Consider the following 23,189-nt stretch of genomic DNA (forward strand, 5'->3'; position numbering starts at 1 on the left):
ACCACTAACTCGGCCGAGCATTGCTGCAGACTCAGCTGGTTGCCACTGCTCTTGCCAGTTCAGCCCAGCCATGTCCATCCCACAAATTGCTACCTGCTGGGCTCAAAAATGCCAGAGGACAAGATGCTTTTGCTTCTGGCTTGGGATAAAGCTTTTAAGAGTCTAGGACAGAGGTTTCCACTAGATTGTTCTTGAACCTGGAAAGCTTCCCAAACCAGAATCTACTGTGAGTCATACAGGATGATCCAATTGCTCTTGGTTACTTGAATTCCTTCCTTGGACACAGTCACAGTCAATACACAGAGGACAGCCAATTCCATCCAAAGAGACAAAATATGGAATGATAGGTAAGGCACATAAGAGCGAATGCAAATAATGACTGCCTAAGATAGATTTTCCCTTCCGACAGATGCACAAAATTTCATTATTCTCATTCTTCTCTCTCTTAGACCCGTATTTATTGTTCAGAACAAATTAAGAACTAATGAAGATATTAGCAGGTACTGAAAAAAGTCTCTGTTGCTTACTAGCCAGAGCCTCTGGAGGGTAAAAAGGTAGAAGTAGTAAGTATGAATCCATTTTGTCAGTGAGATCTGAGTTCACACTCAGTTAATTGGCCTGTTTTGCAGGATTTAACCTGGTGGCATAAGAACCTTGAAATAAATCTCTTAGCTACGATTAGAGATGAAAGAGAGATTAGCACGGGTAGGAGACTTGAAGTCTTTTTCTCCATCTCCATTGACTCACAGTCAGACAGAAGAGCTACACAGACATCAGGAAATCACTCTTCATCAGGATGCCCGATCCAGGTATTTTCTCCCCTGTACTCAGCAAGTTACCAGTTTCGAGATCCTGTTCAGTCCTCTGAAGCAGGTTAGTGGGTTCTTTTACAGTAAGTCACAGGTAGGAATGTGTATTTAGGTAAGATAAGATGTGGTTTGTTTACGACAAAATTGCAAGCCAAATTTCTTTGGACAATATGCATCTGATGAGTCAATGTTATAAACAAATAAATAGCTGTGCTATGTCTTGTTCTCTGTTGTTAGGGGAATTTGGTAGGGAAGGAACAGGCAGGTGGTGTCTTGGAAGCAAAAAACTACAGTACGCTGATGGAAGCTGTGCTTGAAGTGAGTTAGACAAGGAAAGCTTGAGAACAGTATCGATAATATGGGAGAGATTTCCACATTTATTTGGCTTCTTCTGTTGAAAGAGATATTTCTCCCTTTTCCCCAGCTTGCTGTCCCATAGCTGGGGAAAAAATGTCTGTGCGTATATGCTTCATAACTCTGGAGTGGCTCCAGTGCAATGATGAGGTGTGTTTCTAAGAACTTTGATAGAGGTGTTAGTTTCACTGAACTACTAGGAGCGTTTGTGGTTTTTCAGTAGCCCACTGCCAGATATAACTTGGAGAAGAACAGATACATGTTGCAAAGCAAGACAACGACACTTTTAGCTCATAACTGCACTTCAGTTCTTTCAGCTGGAAGAACTTCCTTCATGGTGCTCAAAAAATGCTACTACGCAGCAGCATGCGTGTTGCAATACATCTTATGCTAATAAGATGTATTCAATACTTCACTGAACAGTTCGGGAAAGAATAATTTTATGGTGTATTTACAAAATTCTTTATGATGGGAAGAGACTCTTCTCATTATCTAAAATACATTCAGTAAACTCTTAGCATAGGAAAAAACAATCTCAAGAGAAATATCCATGTAGAAGCTGGGAACACAGGAACAGAGTAGGTAAGTTGCTCTTCTGTCCCAGACTCGATGCACTCAGTTTCACAAGAAGCGCAGTTGTCCCAAAGTTCCTTTGTGCAATCCAAGGTATACCGGTGGCAGCCAGGGTCAGTCAACGAGTCACTGCATTACAACAACCTATCATTCCCCCCTTTCCTCTGGCAGTGTGGCTCATATGAAACAGCAGATCTAATACTGCTGGAGGACTGTGGCGTGGGTACCTCTGTTAGACGAATGTGAATATTCCACAATATTCACAAAATACTAAAATTGCACCGAGGAAGCTGCAAATACTGTATGAGAATTCCTGGAGGGAAGGACTTACAAGGAGAATTGCTCTGGCACATAAATTTTTATTTTTTTTAACTTTAGGCATCTGAAAATGGGGGAGGGATCTATATCAGAATAGCTACAGGGGATTGAATGTATCCCTGCTTATGGAATTCAGCTTCACATTTCTTTATGGCCAGAATATGACAGAAAGTCGCAAATTTACATCTTCCAAAATCAACAGTGCCTCTTGAGTAGATGAATTTTAAGTAAAGGTAGAACTGGTTACAACTTTTGTTCAAATGTTAAAGCAAAAGATATTTGGCAAGTCGGGTGTTCTCAGTGACACCATAACTATATGTGTGCCCAACAATTTAGAGGCATTTGCAAGTACAGACGTGTATGAGTGATACCTGTATGATGTCATGCATGAACAGTGAGTGATGCATTTCTATACGCTGGTCATTGAATGTGAACTACGTATCAGCAGCTAGGAAATTTCACAACCGATTCTCTCTTTTGTGAGCTCTGAGACCTGAGTATCAGGAGCAAATAAACCTATTTGCAGCAGCCATCTACAGCTATTTATGTTCAAGTCATGAACTGCTTAACTGGTGAAGCAATCAAAGATACTGTCTGCGGGCTTAGCAGACAGGCTGTCAGCTGAATTCGTATGGAGGCTTAATTCTGTGCCAGCAGAACATGATCTTTTAAAATGAGGTCTGAAAGACACGGTAGAAGAATGGTGTGAAGAAAGTGCTGTCATTTTATAAATGACTGTTTCCTGGACTGGTTTGTACAGAGGTGTCTATCAATAATCGGTATTTCATCATGGTAGTCGATGTGATTGTCACAATATGATCACAATGAATACTCAACTGTAACTGATAATCAGCCTTAACAATCATTAAAATTAGGACCCTGTTTTTAAAGTCAGAGAGCTGCTGGCCTCAACACCTTTGGAAATAAGACCAGGAAGAAAAAATACTGTGCATTTTGCACACCGTTCTGTGTATTGTATAAAAGATATACAGAGATGAATAGTTTTGTGGGGAATTAGTTTTCTCTGTAAAAGCAGGAGAAAATAAATGCAATATGAATGAATTAGATCTCACAAGCATTAAAATGTTTTCATATTCAAATGCATGAAGATATCTAACCATATCCTAATATGAATGGAACAACCTACTCCTCGCCTGTACAAATAGAAATTATTCTTTCCGACATATACAGATGAGGATGCTGGGGTACCATTACCTTTTTAAACTGTACTCTACAGTGATCTGCTTACCCGATATTAAGCTTCATTGCAGTTGTGGATCCTTTCGTGAGTAGGTGTAGCCTTGCTCCTGTACAGCTTGTCTGCAGGTGGTTTTCATGCTGGTTTAGCTGATACCAGTTTTATTTGGATGAAGTTAAGTAGTAGAGTCCACTAGCTTAAAAATGTTAAACAAAAATGATGCTGCTTATACTTCTTCATTTCCCCAAATTTACAGGATTATGTTTTACTGTTTATAAATGCCATTGTATTAGTGGAATTAGGTGACTGTATAATCACATAAACACATAGTTGTATACTATAAAATCACCCTAATGAAAATTACTGAATTAGTACAAGACCAAGCTGAGAGCAGGTTTTCTGGGGAGAAAAGAAAGAACTCCGTGTATCTTGCATGTGTTGAGGAAAGGCAATCACAAAGCATTGGAAGTACTGAAGAAGGGTAAAAGTTCATGATTTGATGATCCTGAGGTACTGCAGCATAGTTCTACATCCACATCACGTACACCAAAAACACATTGTCTCCAGCTTTAACAGGTTTTAGATCTTGGATGGTATTAGCTGCTTTCTGCCTGTGATTGTGGTATAACTGGAGAGGTGCAAAGGAGAAGTTATTAGTAGTGTTGCAGAGAAGCAAGGTCAAAAGTGCGGGGGAAGATGCTGTCTTTTCTTAGATCCACTAATAGCTGGGGAAAAGAAGACAGACCTTGAAACACAGAAGTACTCCTTCAGCTGTAAAACTCTGAAATATCAGATTTGAGTCGGGGCAGGAGGAGTCTCTCTGAATATATTTTATGCCCATGATTGTGATTTTTGGAGAGAAAAACAAAAGAGTCTGTAGATCACATGGGAAAGTTATTAAAGGACTGTTAATAACATAAGAGTAGATGTACCAAAAACAAGCTAATAAAATGTACAAGATATAAATAACAAAAAAACACGAGCAGTTTCCTATAGTTTTTCAAATGGTTCCCTTGGGCTGCAGAGTCTTCTTCAGATGGGAGAACAGAAGCAGTTCCCATGGGCAGTGAACAAGTCAAGGTTATTGCAGAAAGCACAACCAGGCATGAAGTTTAGGATTCTGACTGGAATGTGGGGGACTGGGAAAGAAAACCAGTCTACAGGTGAGAGGAGGATTGGGATAAAGTGTGATTATCACAGTTCTCAGGACAAAGGGAAAGAACAAGCAACTTTAGCTGCAGGAGCAGAGGTTAAGACCATAACAGTGATTCTCTAAGGATTAAATAGGCCTCATTTAATACATCACACTATTCCAAAACCTGTTTTTTAATAAGAACTTTCAGGAAGAAAGGAAGGGTAATCAGGTTGAGAAAGAAATAGAGCATCTTAAACTGCTGAATTGTTTCTTGAGGTGTGAAGATGTTCTTTTTTTTTTTTTGTAGAGTGATATGTTACTTCCAGAGCATCTTAAACTGCTGATTTGTTTCTTGAGGTGTGAAGATGTGGGGTTTTTTTTGTAGAGTGATATGTTACTTCACAGAAAAATGGCAGTGCTTTTATGCCAGATCAAGGGGAAAAACACAGTGGAGGATGGTTTGTTCACCAGTAATATATTCAGATCATAGCACTTAGAAGTTAATAAAATTTCGATAAAATTTTCTAGAAAACCAACACGGTCATTGATAGTTTAACTATTTGTTGAACATTTTGTGTCTGTGGATAACCAGTCAGTTCCCCCTGCAGTTGTTGCCAGACTGATCTTATCTTAGTATAAGTGTAGGAATAAAACTGCTTTTTGCTAGCAAAATCACATTTTACTGTACATAATCGATGAAATGACTAAAAATACCCATAGGATACTGTGTTGCTGGTACTATTCTCATGGTTTTTTCCATATGGAAAAAAGGCTATGTGATTATGCTGTATGTATCTGCTTGTTTGTCCTCCTTGTTCAACTTTTGAATGCAAATCTGACCATGACACAGTAAGAATTATAAATTCCTAGAATCATCAAGAAAATACATGCAATACAGGCAACAAGTAGAAGGGAAAGGCACAGAGAGTCTTCTGGAGGGAAAGACAGCAGATCAGCTCACTTCTAGACATCAAAAAATCTGCACAGAAAACTGCTCTTGACAAAAATCCATAGGAATCCAGAGCTCATTGGTTCCACTGTTCACCTGGTTTTGGTTGCTCTAGTCAGTCCTTAGGATTTTGGAGTTTAAGTGATTCATAGAATCATAGAATGGTTTAGGTTGGAAGGGACCTCGAAGATCATCGAGTTCCAACTCCCCTGCCATGGGCAGGGACACCTCCCACTAGACCAGGTTGCTCAAGGCCACGTCCAGCCTGGCCTTAAGCACCTCCAGGGATGGGGCCTCAACAACCTCTCTGGGCAATCTGTTCCAGTGTCTTACCACCCTCAAAGTGAAAAATTTCTTCCTAATGTTTAATCTAAACCTGCCCTCTTCCACTTTAAAGCCATTGCCCCTCATCCTATCCCTACATGCCCTAGTAAAAAGTCCCTCCCCAGCTTTCCTGTAGGTCCCCTTTAGGTACTGGAAGGCCGCAATAAGATCTCCCCGGAGCCTTCTCTTCTCCAGGCTGAACAGCCTGGAGATGATATTCACATTGTATGAAATTTTTGCAATAAATTTTACTGGGGCATGCCCTTGGCAGAACTCAGAGTGTGTGAGGCTGTACAGGAAGTTTTCTGTAGTCTCTATAAATACCCAGTCAAACAGACAGTAATCTCTCTCTCTCTGTCTTCTTCAGATTTCTGCTGCATGCCTTGGATACATGCTCCTAATCAGCTTACGAGCTTTCCTTGACCTACGCTTCTTTTCCTAGCGCTGATCTGACTATGGCTGTCCTCAAAGTAAAATTCACCAAAACTAAAAGGGACAAATTGGCTCAGATTCTGTGGATTCTCAACTGGGTTTCTGTTGTGAGCGGCATCATTCTCTTCAGCCTTGGCCTCTTTCTGAAAATAGAGATCAAGAAGCGCAACGAAGTGATGGCAAAAGGGGACATCAACTCTGTCCCCAACATGCTGATCTCTGTAGGGGTCATAGCATGCATCATCAACTTTCTGGGTGGCAAAATCTGCTATGACTGCTCAGATGCCAACAAGTTCTCTCGGTGGAAACTAGTTATGCTCCCGTACATCGTATGTACCTTCTGTTTTACTTTCTGCATCCTGGTGGGTGCTCTCATGTGCTATACCATGAGGAACGAGCTGGAAGAGTCTCTCTATCTGGGATTGAGGGATGCTATTAAGTTCTATAAGGACACGGACATACCTGGACGATGTTTCTTAAAGAAAACGGTGGATATGTTACAAATTGGATTCCAATGCTGTGGGAACAACGGCTTTAGAGACTGGTTTGAAATTCAGTGGGTATCTGCTCGTTATCTGAATATGGCTTCCAAGGAAGTTCTGGAGTAAGTATTTACTAGTCATAATAAAAAATTCTAGGAAAAAGCCTCATTCAAGAAGAATTTGTATTGAACAGAGAGTAAGTAACACTCACGTCAAAAGATCTTGAGATGCATTGACATTAAAGAGAATATGGCAATACTGCTTGTTTTCTGCCATCAGCCAAAAATTCTAGCAGTGTTTTTCCTCCTTATTAAAACAGCATCTTGTGGCTAGAAGGCTCCTCTCCAAGATCATTCTAAATAACTCTGGTAACGGGTCTAACTCAAGAAGAGATAACATTTCTTTGGTGATAGGCGTGTTCACAAATACCGTCGTAGTTTAAATAGTGTAGTAACCTTTAGTGGATAATAGTGGGAATAACACTTTGTCTAGACCCTATTCTCCCTCTGAAAACAAAAATACTGAAGTACTTAAGCCAAAAAGCATCCTTCTCCTTAATCATTCTGGGGTTCTAGCGTACTCCTCACAAGGCCAGGTAGATACTAATTTCTGCTGGACCTTTTGCTCAATAAAAAACTGTAGAAAGACCATGTTGCTCACAAAATATGCTAACTACATGCACTGTCAAAGCTGCCTTTTGCTAACTTTTTCAGGATTCTAAGCAAAGATGTATCATTCCTTTCTTAATGTGTGAATTAGCTACTCCAAAATTTCAATTATAGCGAGCCGATGATGAAAAGAAAAAAGGATTGTACTATCAATACATTGCGCAGTCAATCCTGAACACTGAAAGATCTTTTTCCTTCAAGATATCAGACTTTGCAAATCCAGGTTCAAATCTTTATGTTCACATGTGAGAAACTGCCAACACCATGTACACTGCATAAAAAAGGAGAAAAACCCTTGAATATTTTGGTGGTGGTGGTGGTGCTTCACATGATGCAGCAATTGTGAAGCTATACGCTCAAAAAGAAGAACCTGGTAATTCTTACAGACAATAGAAAAGGTAACAATAAAAAAAAAAATAAAAGCAGACAATCCAATATGTGATAATTCTTCTAAAGCTGGAAAAAAGTCTTCAGTAATGAGAGCAAAGTAGCTATATATACCTGGAAAAGACAAACACAAAAAGCTTGACTGGCATTTGTCAAGTGTTCTGTTTTGTTGAACTCAAAAAACAGTGACAATAAAGCCGGGTGAAGGGAAGCCAAAGATCTTATTTTCACAGAATTTGCAACTTGAAACTGCCATTATAGCAAAGCATATATACAGAGCTGCAAATATCGCAGAGGACAGGACCTAGGAGAATACAGACAAGAGGGTGCCAACATGCGTAAGGGCAGTTGGCTGTGGAAATCAAGCAAGATTTAGAACAAGGGTTCTCGAGAGAGAAGTTGGAAAGGAACAGTGACACACAGCAGACTGACCCAAGAGGTCTTTTAAATCCTGGTTCTACACTGAAAAGTGACACGATGACAAAGATGGTCCACAGGAACTGAAGAGTAGGCACTTAGTGTGAGGACAAAAGTAAAATATACTGCTTTTTATTTCTGTGAGACATGCAAACACAGTAATGTTTTACCCCGTGTCTTAGCTAAACTCCATCTTCTTCTGCAGGGTCACCTGTGCTCTGCCATTATTTTGAAAATACACTGCCAGTTAACTTTTGCCGCATGTAGGCAGAAGACGCCGTTGAAATGTGTGTGAGGGAAGTAATTACACTGCAGAATTTCCTTTACTGTATATAAGTTGAATAATTCCATCTTGATTGCTAGAATCCAAGTTGGTACTGTATAACCAAATCATACTACGATTTCTGAATATCTGGTAGTGAAAGATTTGATATGAAATCATTGGAAGCAAAGTCCAGCTGGTAATGTTCAGAAAGGATAGAGAAGGAACCAATACTTTTCTTGGTTTCATCTTGTACTGTATGTCAATTAGTACTCGGTAGAGTAAGAGGCAAAGCAGTTGAGAACTGACATACGGTCAACTCACACATAACCTTTGCAAAACTGAACTTTTCAACTTCCTTCATAATCCCCTTGCCTCCCCTCTCTTCTGTCTCTCCGTTGCCAACCCCACAACGTGACAAGAAATGTAGAGATTCAATGGGCACGGTAGGAGGATGAGGCAGGTTACAGCAGTACAATCCTATCATTGCTTTGGTTGGGTAAAAATCATCTTTTTACAGACTCAAAAGCAAGTTTTGCTTTATAATACTACAACAACTTTGCAACAACAAATAGCAGTGAATGTCTCACTCCCTCGGTGCTGTTACCAGGGCCTCCCCTTCTAACAGTACCAAGATACATCATTCTTTAATTTGCCAACATGATGGCAGGGGGACATAACCCAAGTCTGGAAACTGCTGTTGTTGGCAGTAGAAAGAAGGTTCCTCTTTAGAACATGTGGCAGGAAGAAAAAAGGTATTAAATTGATGCTTGGGATCGAAAGAAAAGCTTAAGACCTAGTTTAAGAAACTGTATTCTAACCATTTCAGATGCTATTTGGGTCATGTCACTGAAATATACAGGGCATCTTGCTGGCTCAGGTAAAAGCGTCCCCTTCACAATGCGCTGACCTTCCTCTCCTCCCTCTGTGAGGTTTTTTCTCTCCTCCCGCATTTGAGCCTTCCATTTTGTACTTATCTGGCTCCCTTCCTTCTTTCCCTCCCAGTGAGTGGTTTTGCCTGTGCCCGTGACGCTGCTTGCACACTTAACTCTGGTTTCAGTGGGTTGTCTGGGTTCTTTTGCATTGGTTTTGTTCTGTTGCTGTCACCAGGAATACAATGGCCACGAAGTGAAGAGCTAGACTTTAAAATGGAGAGAGATTCATGCCCAACCCGCTCCTAGGTGGGAAATGGCAGATGAGCTTCTCAACTTACTTGGAAAGATCTTTGAGGAAGATGTTTTTGACAGAATGTTAAACAGCACACACCATCCCCACCCCCGAAAAAAAACAGCAAGAAGGTTGTATTTAGCAGGCCACAGCAATAAAATGAAGGCAATTACTCTGTCATCCCAGCACAGCCACAAACACTGAGCTTCCTAGCAGCTTATGTTTCTTTTCAAGGACACATTTAGTCCCGGAATGCCGGAAGAACACTGGACCGTAGAGTTTCTGCTTCTTCTGTTCACCTGATGATCTTCTTGTGATGATTTCCTTCCCTTTAATTTAGATCATCTGTAGTGGAACGGGAAAATACGATTTGTAAATGTTAATAAATGAGGGTAAGTTTTCGAACAAATTAAAACTTCTACTATTAGCAAATGGTGAAAGCTGTATATCTAAGAGAAAGTTGTCTTTCATGTATTCTGGCTCCCTAACAAAGGCTGGAGGGCACAGGCTTCATTAAAACAGGCCATGGTTCTCACCTGTGGGGCCGTCTCAGGAAATAAGCCTTTTGCAGTGTGCATGAAAATAGATACGTGCTTAGAGGACACTTCCCCAAAGCTTGAGAGCATCTCTAAATGTCTTACATACTCTCCAATTTCTGGAAAATCCATTTCTCTGAAGAGCCTGCTTGGAAACAGAAGTCCTCACAAGGACACGTAAGCTGAACAGCAGGTAATAGAAGGAAAATGGATGTCAAGGATTCATTTAACTGTTCCATTTAACTGTTTTTTCTCCCTCCTATTTCTTTATCTTTCTTTTCCCACTTGTTTTTGTCCTGATCTTACAGGGGAGGGAAAGGAATAATTTTTAGCAATAAATACGAACAGTTTCAAAAGTTACAAAAAGTATAGTTATAAGAAGTAGAAGCTCCCTTGTGAATTAGTCTCAAAAAATATGTGCTGAACCAGCCATTGCACATGGGTACAATGATGAAATGCCAGCGGACAATTTCCAGTGGTTCCTGTGGCATGCAAAGTCATTCTTGTATCAGATTCCCTCTTAAGGAATGCTTGTGTTGAAAATCGTCCCAGAGGTAGTGAAACACAGGATTTCTGGGGCCATAACATCCATTAGAGTTCCACCAAGATAAACAAGTTCAGAAATTGTCTGTAGTATTTTCAGCGCAGATACCTAAAAAGGCAGTATCTCCGTGAACACTGAATCCACGTCTTGCATGCACAGTGCTGAGAACCACATGAGATACTGTGCTTATACCACACTTAAGAAATACCACAAATGAAAAATTTAGTTTTCCTGCAGTAAGCAACATTTCCAGTTGGACATATATTCCCATTTTCCTTTTGTTGCTTTGGAGAGGCCTATGTCGCCGCAGACTCGCATTGTGTCCTTTCACAAAAAATCACAGACGCCGCCTGCTGCCGATACCCGATTTGTAACGCCCAAACTTTCTGTCCTGTTGCAGCCGTCTAAAGAGCAACGTTGATGGAAAGTTCTTGGTGGATGGAGTACCCTTCAGCTGCTGCAACCCCAGCTCCCCACGGCCCTGTATCCAGTACCAGCTGACAAACAACAGCGCTCACTACAACTACGATTTTCTGACAGAGGAGCTCAATATCTGGGTGAAGGGGTGCAGAGAGGCCCTGCTGGATTACTACACGGCTATTATGAGATCCATCGGTATTGCGGCGTTGCTTATTTGGTTGTTTGAGGTAAGTCTTATAAAAACCGTCTGGGTCAGATTGATGAGGGACTTCCCGCTCTCTAGGATGGGCAACAACTACGGTGTAACATGTGAGAAGTGCCTCAGTATCTAATATATAAAATCCACGAGCACTTCAAGAATGTTGCAGGACTTCCTTTAGTACAGATAACATTCTCAAAGCCCCCAGAGCAAAAGCAAATCTCGTTGAAGATGAGAACTCTTAGAAATTCTGTGTATTTACAGAACTTTCTCCATAGACTCTTGCATATTCCCTTCCCTGAAGCGTTTAGGGGGTCAGATACAGGATGATACATGCAGTGATACAACTGCAAGGAAATTAGGTGAGAAGGTCTGAGGAATGTTTTAAGTCAGTTTTAAAGAATATCCAGAATGTTAGCAGGCCTTTGGCTGAATACATTGATTTTATTTATAGTAAAAATTGAGCATAAAGTATTAATATCTCAAAGGCTCCTTTTAACATTACATAGCTTCACCGTGTAGACAGTACTTGCAAACATGGCTTACCTTTTTAGATGTAGATTAGACTGCTTATTATGCCATCAAAGTAAGCATCTCACAGGCAACCATAAACGCCTGCAAAGATGTAGTCTTTCTGCTGGCATCTGTAAAGAAAGTTGCCTGGATGTTGTCATCCGCAGGTAAAGGACTCCCCCAATAGCATCAGCTAAACTATGTTTTTCTTCCCTTTTTAATAAAGTTTTAGTTTTCTGATTATTGCTGTATTGCATAAATATTAGCACTACAATTAAAATAGTTCGCAACTGTCCTCAAGCAGTGCTAGATGGGGCGGTGGTGCCAGAAACAAGAGGCCTTTGGCAGCACATGAAAAAGCTGAGAGCTGGCTCTCTGTGCTCCCTCAAATGTTGGCAAGCTGGTCACGCTGATCTCGATTCCAACACAACCATGATAGTGGGGCTTTCTCCTAAACATACTTGACCCTCTACTATATGCCCTCCTTATTTTTAATGCATTGACATGTAGGACACATATGGCTTACATATAGAAGATTAAACTCCTTGGAGGAAATACCAATTTAATCAAGGTCAGTGGAAAAAAAAAAAAAAATCCACAGAAATTACCAGACTACAATTTAATTTTTTTTCCCAGTGATTGATGGTTCCATTAATTGATCATCCATCCTACATCAATTAGTTGTAGTCTCTGAGGCTGCAGTGTTCTCAAGTAATTCTAGGTATTTACGTGCTAATAACATGCAAATGGGAATGCTACCTGAATAATGGAGAGAATATCAATCAATCTCTCCCTGGTATTTTTCTTTCTAAAAAAATATAATTAATTGGGAAAGCATTTAGCTATATTGCTGAGATAAAGAATTTGTCTGCTTTATTCAATATTAATTAGTAGGTCTGTAAATACACAAGTCAGAAAGCTGACTTAGGGGTAAGCCTGAGGCTATAATTTAAACTCCCTGTTTAACCATTAACTGTTTCTTACAGCTCTCTGTACTTATTGGTGTCCGGTATCTGCAAACAGCAATGAAGAATGTCCTTCTGTTAGGAGATTTGGAGGGTGAATCAGATGGTTGGTTACTTGAAAACAGCCTCGTGGAAACTGCCAAATACAACATCAACATCATTAAGAATCTTGGCAAAGCCAATCAGATCTCCACTGTCTCAGGCATGAATGACCCCAACATTGATGTTCAAAACACAAACTGTGGCAAAACCAATGTTCCAACAAAATCTCTCCCAGCAGCTAGCTAGGCAAGTCTTCAAAGAAATGACATCACAAGTGTAGCTTTGACACAGTCACCAGATTTTTCACTGGTGGGGGGAAAAAAAAAAAAGGTGGGAAAACTAATAGGACAATTGAACAAACCACAGACTGGTGACAGCTCCAAAAATGCTGATATTTCTTTGGCTGGGTGTATTTTTACTCTTCTTGTGAAATCCCTTATTTTCAACACTGCACAAAACAAATTTTTGGAATTTTCCCCACTTTCTCTCCCTTTCTTACATACTTCTGTCATGGTCTGAATACATCAGAATGATCATCATGCACAAGCAAATGTTCCAGATAAGGTGGGTCTACATCTACTAACATACAGATTGGTCTACTACATACCAAAGTTTGTCATTACTGTCATTATATCCACAGAAATCCCAGCAGCAGGAAAATCACAGAAGAAATTATCACACCAGATAAAAAGATTCTTTTTTTTAAAAAAAAAAAAAAAAAAGACAAAAACTGTGAAATGAAAACTCTGTAAGTCCAAGCTAGGATAGGGGAAATTTTAACCCAACTATACACATATTCCAGCCCTTCTAACAGAACGTAGTAGCTAGGTGAAGTTGAGTTGAAGGCAATGAAAGTTAATATAATGTATTTCACAGTATGTCTTCATTTTCCCACCCTCCATAGTTCAGAGAAAGCCAGCTGCCATACCTCCCTGAAAGTACTGCTGAAAGTTCTCTGCTCAAGAAAACTAATTGACAGCTCATGCCAGGATATCTAAAATTCCAAGCAGCGCATGAAAGCACAAGTTTAAAAACAAGCAGATACTTCCCGTAAAACAAATACTGATGATTCTAGAGGTTTAAAAGCTCCTAGTTTCAAAAGTACTTACATAGCTCCAGGGGCTGGAAGATACGGGATTATTTGGAACCAGTGAAGGCAAAGGCAGGCTGGCAGATCTCCCAGCATGTTTCTGGCACAGCATCCAGGAACTTCGTCAATGCATAGAGTAAAAGCCTTCTACACCCAAGACATTGGTAGTTACAGGGTGCCCTGCGACTGTAATTCAGCATTAATAGTAAGCAGAAAAAACATACCGATACAGAATAGAGAATAAGAGACCAAATAAAAGTATTTTACTTGTTACTGTTGTGAATAATACATTGTTTGAATATAACTTTGGACAGCTTGTGCATTCTTTGGGTATAATCAAGTAAAGGAAGTTATACCTCTGGGATATTCAAAGCAGAAGTATTTCTGCTTTTGAAGTTGTGCAAAAGTAACAGTAAGAATGCCTTTATCTGTCTAAACAATGTTGTTTTCTATAACACTAGAATAAGCAAGAATTATACTGTAATAATAATATATTGTAAATAAAGTGTGTGATGTAAAAAAATCTATACTGTAATTCAAGCAGGCTATAAACATGACCATAATTTCAAAAGCAATTGCTTCACTGCTTAAAATTTTAGGCCTATACTTAAGTATATTAAAAATAAAAATGGATAGATAGGGTGTCCCTGCAATAGCAGCCTGTAGCAGATGTTTTGCAAAAGACACGTGAAAGGCAAGACCATTAAAAAATAGTTCTTTCCCTGACAAAGCCTGCAAACTTCCAGGAAACAGCAGTTTGGGACTTGGTATGACAGAGGGTATTTGTATTACTGTGTTTTACTAAATATCAGTGGACATTTTTTTCTAGTAATTTGCATAGTAATTTTTTAAAACCCATTCACGTTCTTGATGTCCAAAACGCTTACAAGAACGAGCTTCAGATTTTAATTTCTCACAATTCAATTTTGCATTGTTTGAAAAACTGCTTATCTTTGCTTGTTGACTCCCTGACATCTTAATCAGGTATCCCCTAATTTTTGTTGTAAGATGTAGCTGATGGTTATTCCTTATTTATTCCCTCCGTGTCATTCCTGATTTTACAGTCCTCTATTATAATCTCTCTTGGTCCTGTCTTTCCAAGTTGAAGAAGTTGCTATTTAACCTTTTCTTCTATGGAAGTTGTTTCACACTTTTGGCAATTTTCATCACTCTTCTCCATTTATTATTTTTAAATGAAAACACTGTGTAGAGCTGAAGACATCATGAACTAAATAGGTCTTCTGTCCTTTTCTTTCCCTAAGAATTCCTATCATTGCTTGCCCTTTTGACTGTTTCTGAGCATTGAGATAACATTTTCATATAAATTATCCATAAAAATACTAAGAAAATCTTTGATATGAATATAGCCCGGAGTGCTGGTCAGTGGCAGGCTCAATATAAATCAGCAGTGTGCCCTGACAGCCAAGAGGGCTACCCACATCCTGGGTGCATCAAGCACAGTATAACCAGTCAGAAGGGGTGATTATCCCACCATATTCAGCGTTGGTGTGGCCTCACCTTGAACACTGTGTGCAGTTCTGGGCCCCACAATTTAAGAAGGACGTGAAGGTCCTCAAATGCATCCAGAGGAGGGCAACAAAGCTGGTGAAAGGGCTGGAAAGAATGGCCTATGTGGAGCAGCTAAGGACTTGGGGCTTGTCTAGTTTGGAGAAAAGGAGGCTGAGCGGTGACCTCATTGCTCTCTTACAGCTTCCTGAGGAGAGGGAGGTGCTGATCTCTTCTCCCTGGTATCCAGTGATAGGACACACAGGAATGGTTCGAAGGTGCACCAGGGGAGGTTTAGACTGGACATCAGGAAGCATTTCTTTACCGAATGGATGGTCAAACACAGGAACAGGCTTCCTAGAGAGGCGGTCGATGCCCCAAGCCTGTCAGTGTTTAAGAGGCATTTGGACAATGCCCTTAAAAACATGCTTTAACTTGGTCAGCCCTGAATTGGTCAGGCAGTTGGATTAGATGATCATTGTAGGTCCCTTCCAACTGAAATAGTCTAGTCTAGTCTATTGTGAGATGTTAGTTTTTGCACAGCTACATTTTCATTTACCAAACTGAATCTTCTGTATTATCCAGCCTGAAAACATCCAAAATAAGCTTTTTTACTGAAAATACTCGTATCATCGGCAGATTTCACCACTTTACAATTCCCTTTTACAGATCACTTCTGAAAATGCTAAAAAAAAAAAACCCCACCATGTTGATTTTTGTGAATCTCAGTTGTTAAGCTTCTTCCACTGTGAAAATAAAGCATTTATTCTTTTACTTTGTTGCTGAACCAGATCTTCCTTTTTATCTTATGGCGGCTTCTTCTAATTCTGTGAGTCAGTTGGAAGACTCTACTCGAAGTTTTTTGAAATCTACTTTATTACTGACTGGCTCAACACCCTCATCATATTCATTGACTCCTTCAAAGAATTAGATCTGTAAACTGAGACTTCCCTTTACATGAACTATGTTAACTCTTCCCTTTGCACTGCATTTATCTATGTGTCTACTTCTGTTCTTCATTCCAATCACTTTGTCCAGTGTGGAACTAAACTTAACTGGTGCACAATTCCTTCAAACGTTTCTGAGAGCCAAAAATTATTATTTCTGCAGCGCAGTCTGTTGTTGTGGTGTTGTTGCAGAACACTGAGCACAACAGTGTCCTGTGCCTTACCAGCAGCACTAAAATTAGCTGATGCATATCAGAAAAGAACGAACACAGAAGGCTGTTGTACCTTGAGAGATCAAGGAGAAAGACAGTCATGTTAAGCAGGCTTTGCAGCAGCATGTGACTTTAAAAAATACAATTTATTTTTTTTTCAGGTGAGTATGCAAAGCGCCACATGCGTCGGTCAAGAGCAATCACTTCCTTAACACAATTTTGGTCCATATACATTTGGAAAAACAGTTCTAGATTGCTCAATTACCAAAAGGTGTAAGTTAATCAGAAATAACTCAGAGAAAAACAGAAATTATTTCTGTAGATTTCTTCCATCAGGAAAAATTGAATCAAGAGGACTAAGAATATGCAAATTTTAAAAAATAAAATACTTTAAAAAATTAAAAAGTGAGGAATGGAAACAGGAAAATAGAGCTTTAAAAAAAAAAAAAAAAGAAGGAAATCTTACTGTGCAATTGAGGAAATATTTCCTAATGGCCAAATGCATTTAACTGTAGAAACAGATGAAACCTGACATTTTGCACCGTTTAAAAACCTCTCTAGGTCATTTATTTAGCTTGCAGAATTATAAGAGCTGTGAGCTTACTCTTTTGATAACTCTGTGGTCGAGGTCCCCATATGATGGATTTATCAAGAGTCTGCTCTGAAAAAACAGATTCGGAAGGAAGAAGGAACTCAAATGATCATCCAGCTCGAGCGTCTCTGTAAAGACAGAAATTTCACGCAGTAGCTGCCGTAACACCTTAGCACAAAGAGCAGGGGTGTAACTGGCTGGCTACACATTTTCCCTGGCCGCCACACAGCTCATTTGCCTTCATACGAAGAGAAAACATTTTACCATCAAAGACTAGTTAATATTTGGCAAATTAACTTTTGTGTGTCAGCCAACTGCCAAAACCCGCCGGAGTGGCTAGTGCTGCTATCACTTGTGAAGCTCACCGAGTACCAGCACCCATCTCACAGGGGGCAGTTGTCGTCTTGACTATCACCAGTAATTACTTAGTCATTAGATTGTTCATTACTATCCTGCCTAGGCATTCAGAGTCCCCATCGATATAAATGTATTACAAAAAGACGACGGCTCATTTCACTTTAAATTTTCCTTTACTAAATAAATGCTTCCTTTGCTTTGTGTGTATTAGTTTGCTCACACAGTGGGAGCGCACCCTACATATCTAGTTTGCATTACAGCGCCTGTCACAATAGTTTGAGTTTCCTGCAGTATTTAACATTACAGCTACTGGACCAAGAAAACAAGCTCAGGTAGCAGCACAGACTCTATCTTTAATTCTCCATAATTTGTAAAGACAGAGATGGCATTAGCAAGCCAAGCCTTTAAGCCGGAGCATCTGCTCAGATACAGAAATAAATACGATTTGGGGGACACTTCTTATCCTATTTATTATTAACGCTTAATCCAGTCAGAATTAATAACAATACATTTGTGCAACAGCAACTTCCAGAGTAAGGAACTTATCTATGCATAAAACTGTCTTCTTTCTGAAGTTCTTAATAAAAAAAAACTGAAACATTTTAGTGCTCAGTTTCTGGTGAAGGCACTATGGCAGTTCCTGTAGAAACTGCAATTACGATGCTCTTCCTTTAAAGCTTTCTGATTACCACTGAAAACACTCGCTCTACACTGATCATAAAGAAAAAATAATTAGTAAGAGATATACAAATACAGCACATTTCAAGTTTCATTTATATTTAAAAAAATGAGCACAGCACGTTCCCTTAGAAGCTAGAAACCTCCCTTCTGCAAACTGATTTTTTTCAATTTTTTTTTTTTTTTTTTTTAAGTTGCATACAATCATACAGTTCTCTCCAACAGAAGATTCATATCTAAAATCTTACAACTCATTTGGTACACATGTGCTTTGTATCCGTTTCCCACTATGGGAACACTTTAGGCTCTCCAAGCAGTACTCCGTCATTTAGCAAAGAACCATACGGTGTGAAGCTCACAGAATACAGGTGGAGTCCTTATTTATGAGGAGACCATCACTTAAATGGATGATCTTGTCCTGCTCCTGTATGTCAATTAACAGAGGCAGACTGCTTGGAGTATGTAAATCGAATTGCTCAATGAAGTTCTGTATAAGTCTGAATTGGGAAATAAATATTCCTAGATCGTTCGCAGTATCAAACGATCAAGATAAATTCGTTTTGCCAGTTTTAGTGAAGGTCAGCATGATTCACAGAAAGAAAAATGGGAAGAAAGATTGGAGGCTTTTTAGCATTTAGAGTGAATTATTCCTCAGGCTGCCATGGTACGTTCAGGGTAACCTTCAAGCAGAAACTCTGGTGCATTGGGATGACCTCTCTCCCAGCACTAGAGTGTATCTCAATATTTGTACCCAAAGAGGCTAATACTACATTTCGGGCACTACGAAGAGGAAGGAGACAGAACGTTCTGCAGTCTGCTGGAAAAGACTAACCACAGGTCTTCACAAACAGAGCAAGGGCTTGAAACGATCATGAAACCCACAGTCCCCACTACCTGCTTCACATTTTGCTGAGGCTCATTCACTCAAGCATGAAGCCTAGAAACCTCCTAAAATTAAGTCTGATAGATTCCAAGTTGTTTGACAACCTGTAATTAAACGGCACAAACTATACTACTATTTTTGACACTGATCTCATAAACAGTAGTCCCTCAGAAATAAAAAAGAAAACTCAGGTCTAGTTTTAGTGCTTTATGTTTAACTTTATACCTGGTCTCCTCTTACTCACCGTTACACGAAATAATGTATATCATCCCTTTGAATTTCACCTCGCTCTCCTTCAACACACATTTCCTTGACACAGCTTCTCTTTCATGTACTCTTTTGACCATATTGAATGCAAGTTTAGAGAAATGTAGCTAGAATTACAAATAAGTGGGCTTGAGAGACTTGTATAGGAGTGGATTTTCATTATCATCCATATGTTTTCTTTAGCCCAAATTTAGCCTACCTGCAAAACATAAAGACAAGTGAAAGAGATTGTGCCACAGAAATTAAACAAGAAGATACTTTCATTTTTGAAGAAAGTACCTTTGAAGATCTTGTCAAGTAATAGGTTAAAAGAATCTAAGTAACAAACCTAGATGTTGTATCACAAATCTGACTAGTTTACAGTGGAGATTATTCAATAATATTGTCTAGAAAATAAAGTGGATTTCAATCATAAAGCAAAGCATATGATGGCCAAAATCCTCCTCTACATAATTTTGTACGTTTGTACATTGCACCTTGGGATTCTTACTAAGCAAGAAATGGTGCTGTGGCTTATCCCCCCCCCCAAATGAATGAGCTGCTTGTTCTCCTGATCTTCAGAACATTTTTTGCTAACAGACTTTAATCTATCTACCCTTACCTCTTACCTTTTCAGAAGCTGGTTCTTAAAAAAAAAATTGCTTTACTAAGAATAAGCATAGAGAGCAACACCCTTAACCCCCAAACTCTGTAAGTTGAACAGTGCCCAAAGCGACAACAAAGCAGCAAGAAAGTAGTGACAGCCAGCAGCTTGTAACATAAAAAGGGGCAAGGAGTACTGGCTGTTTCTATGTAAAAGACTTCTTGGCTGTTTGCTTAGCTCTGTAATAAAACACTTTTTTTTTTTTAATGTATATTAGACCAACATCACTAAAGCTTAACAAGACGTTAAGTAGCTGACTTACAGCACAGCCAGTTTTTGAGAAGCTACAAAACCAGAATCACTCAACTAATCAGTTTAACACCATCTAAATATTAAATTCTGTACTTAAGATTTCTTTTACCAATTGAGATAGACACTGCAGGAATTTGCATCTGTGAAATACTAGGACAAGTTTCAAGTAGAATATTTTTTTAAATATGAAAAATTGTGCCACCATTACTAACTGGTACACTGATGATACGGACTACAGGGATAACCGTTATTGTTTACCAATCATTTACTCACTCTTCCCCTCTTCCACACCGACAGCCGCTGCTATAATGCTCTTGTAAAATGAACTGTGAAGCGTCAAAGCGCCTCCAAATAAAAATTGAATAATCTATGAGAAGTTACTTTTATTTCCTTTTTTTTAAATATACATATACAAGATATTTTATTTCAAAAGCACAAGAACATTATACAAGTTTCAAATTTACATTTTTGCAATTAAAGATACCAATATGTGCATTATCAAATAACTTCTTCTGTCAGCTTGGATGGAACAGAAATCAGTGGCATAAGCGTCTTGCGATCACTAAATACAGATTATACTCACAGTGAACAAAACTGCATAGTAATTTATGAAATGAAAGATGACCACGCTAGTCAGTGAATGATATGGGAGCCCATTTGCTAAATTAGAATGTGCAAACGTACAGAAAGATGCAACTTTCCTCTCCCACTTCTTCAGCTACAAAGAGATTTCGAGAGCTTGAAACATGAGCTCACCTGCTCAGACCAGCTCCTGTCCTTATATACTACAATTCAGACAGAAAACAAAATAAAGTGATCTCACTGCATATTTGATAACGGAATTTTTGTATCGTGAAGTGCACGGTAACTGTAAGGTTTTGATAAATGAATAGGTAGATATCAGAGGGAAACAGTAAGTGAATACAGTCTTGGTATCAACGAGCCATACGTTTGCTAGTTTTAATCCAATATTTTTGTTGGTAAGTAGTGTTTTGATGACCTTAGAAATTGCCAGTGCATACAAGTTTTCATGACAACTGTTCTTCTATATTCAGTATGCATTTCAAATACATTTTAGAGAAGACTAACAGAATTAATGTTTGTCTTTAAAGAGTTTCATATTCAGGTTTAAAATCCGAAAGAATCAAAATAAGGAGAATGGTCTTAATTGCAAGAAACAGAATACCTGAAAAATATACCAAAGCCAACTATTTATATTGCCAGGGAACAATTATAGCAAAAGTTATAAAAAAGTATTTGAAATCAGAAGAATATTTGAGTTCATTGGTATTCCATTTTTAGATGAGTTACGGTGCTGCTCAGTGCACTCATACGTAATCTAAAAACTTTTAAAACCTAGGAGAACAATGATATTTAATGCTAAATCATTATTTGTGATTCTACTATCTCTCATACAAACAGTAGCAAAAAAAATAAACAAAATCATACAAAGACACACTCTCAGACATTAATTTGAAAACCTCCCCTCGCAAGCCCTATTAAAATGACACAGAAGAATCCAAATAGCAAAGGGGTGGGGAAATTTAGAGTACTGACAACTTCAAACTTTCACATAGAAATGGAATTTCCTGGAAAAGCATTTTTACCCATCACATTACAAATTCTCTCACGTATATTATGGCTGAAATTCAGAAAATAGAACAACAAACATTTAGAACTGAAGCACAATCACATATCATTGAGAGAGAGTCCAATCACAATGTGCTATTAACTACTGAAGGACAGAGACAAACTTAGACACCTTTTTTTTTTTTTTCCTCCCTCTTTTCTGCTCTAACTGGCACCGAACCACTGAACACACAATTTCATTTATGCAGGCAGGGCTCCAAACAATAGCGACAGAGGATGAAGAGTGGAAAATTCCTCAAATATGGGCAAACTAACTTATCTCTGATTCTAAAACTTGCTGCTTTTAGGCCTTGGTTTTAGTCCAGTGATAGCTTTGAAGGTCTTCTACTTTACTGAAGTCTCTGGCTCTTGTATAATTTGCAGAGCTACACTACAACTACGTAACAGTATTTTCACATTTGGTTCTTGGGGAAAAATCTCAGAAGAAAAACTGTATAAGAAGTAAAACTAACCACAACCTAGCCAAATGGTGTAGCCCTAGACCTCTTAGGATATACAACATTACGAGAGGACAAATTCATTAGATAAAGTGCAGTTCTGGCAATGCAAAAAGCACAGACTTTATTTTTTGATGCAACAAGCAAGATGGTAATTCCCCATGCACTTTCTACCCCACACTTCTCCTTTAAAGACTTGATTAATGAAAACACTTCATTAAATCCCAGCATATAGCTGAATGCAGGCTTTTTCTGTACAACTTAATGTTTGCTGTACCTGTTGCTACAAATTACTAAAGGCCTGGCACCACTTCCAATCCAATACGATGCCACAGATCTTGACCGATTTAAAAGCTTCACTAAGCTTGGGAAAAGAACCCAGGAAGAAAGTAAAGGAGGCTTTTCCATAGCAACACCATTTAGGTATATTCTCAAGGCATGGAAGAGACAGAAACGTGGTATGTGCCCTGAAGCACAGCATTTGGGAAGCTGTCCTCGTCAAAACATGTGAGACTATTAGAACTTCTCAAAAAAGTGGAAAGATTTCTGGACCTGAATGTTCAGTAATAATTACATAATATGATTTACCTCTTTTTTTTTTTGGGGGGGGGGGGGGGGAAAAAAAAAAAAAAAAAGAGCAAAACATATGACATGAGATTCTGTTTCAATGTGTCAGTAATACATCCAACCTCGAGAATCCATCAATTGTGTCTGAACTACAGAATCCACTTGAGAGTAGATTGTTTACTGCCACCCTCCTTTCCTTTTCCAAAGCACTGCCAAAGGTAAGAGTTTTCACTAAAAATCAAGAGACTCAGAGCAGTTGCCAGTTGAATCCAAAGAAGAACTGATTCGTTTCTTGGCTCCTGGCAATCTCCTCTATGATGCAGTGTTGCTGCCATAGCAGATGGAGCTTCCGGTAACGCTCACGACATAAGTGCAGGGGATTGCCTCTTCTTTATAGAACAAAAAAGGAGAACA

At 39.0% G+C, this 23,189-nt stretch overlaps 2 protein-coding genes across 2 annotated transcripts in view; one reads left to right on the plus strand and one right to left on the minus strand.

Moving 5' to 3' along the window:
* Nucleotides 1-676: 676 nt before the first annotated feature.
* On the plus strand, nt 677-12,940 carry LOC104289075 (photoreceptor outer segment membrane glycoprotein 2). Its single transcript, XM_009887971.1, has 4 exons — nt 677-873; nt 6,028-6,696; nt 10,956-11,202; nt 12,674-12,940. The coding sequence occupies exons 2-4, from the start codon at nt 6,116-6,118 to the stop codon at nt 12,938-12,940; spliced, it is 1,095 nt and encodes a 364-aa protein (XP_009886273.1). The 5' UTR covers nt 677-873; nt 6,028-6,115.
* Nucleotides 12,941-23,022: 10,082 nt separating this feature from the next.
* Nucleotides 23,023-23,189, minus strand: part of UBR1 (ubiquitin protein ligase E3 component n-recognin 1) — a 55,840-nt gene continuing 55,673 nt past the window's right edge. The window contains exon 47 of the mRNA XM_009887972.1: nt 23,023-23,164. Coding sequence (XP_009886274.1) covers nt 23,023-23,164 — 142 coding nt within the window. The remainder of the gene's footprint in view (nt 23,165-23,189) is intronic.

This window comes from Charadrius vociferus, unplaced genomic scaffold, assembly GCF_000708025.1.
Source record: "Charadrius vociferus isolate BGI_N301 unplaced genomic scaffold, ASM70802v2 scaffold337, whole genome shotgun sequence".
Lineage (NCBI taxonomy): Eukaryota > Metazoa > Chordata > Aves > Charadriiformes > Charadriidae > Charadrius > Charadrius vociferus.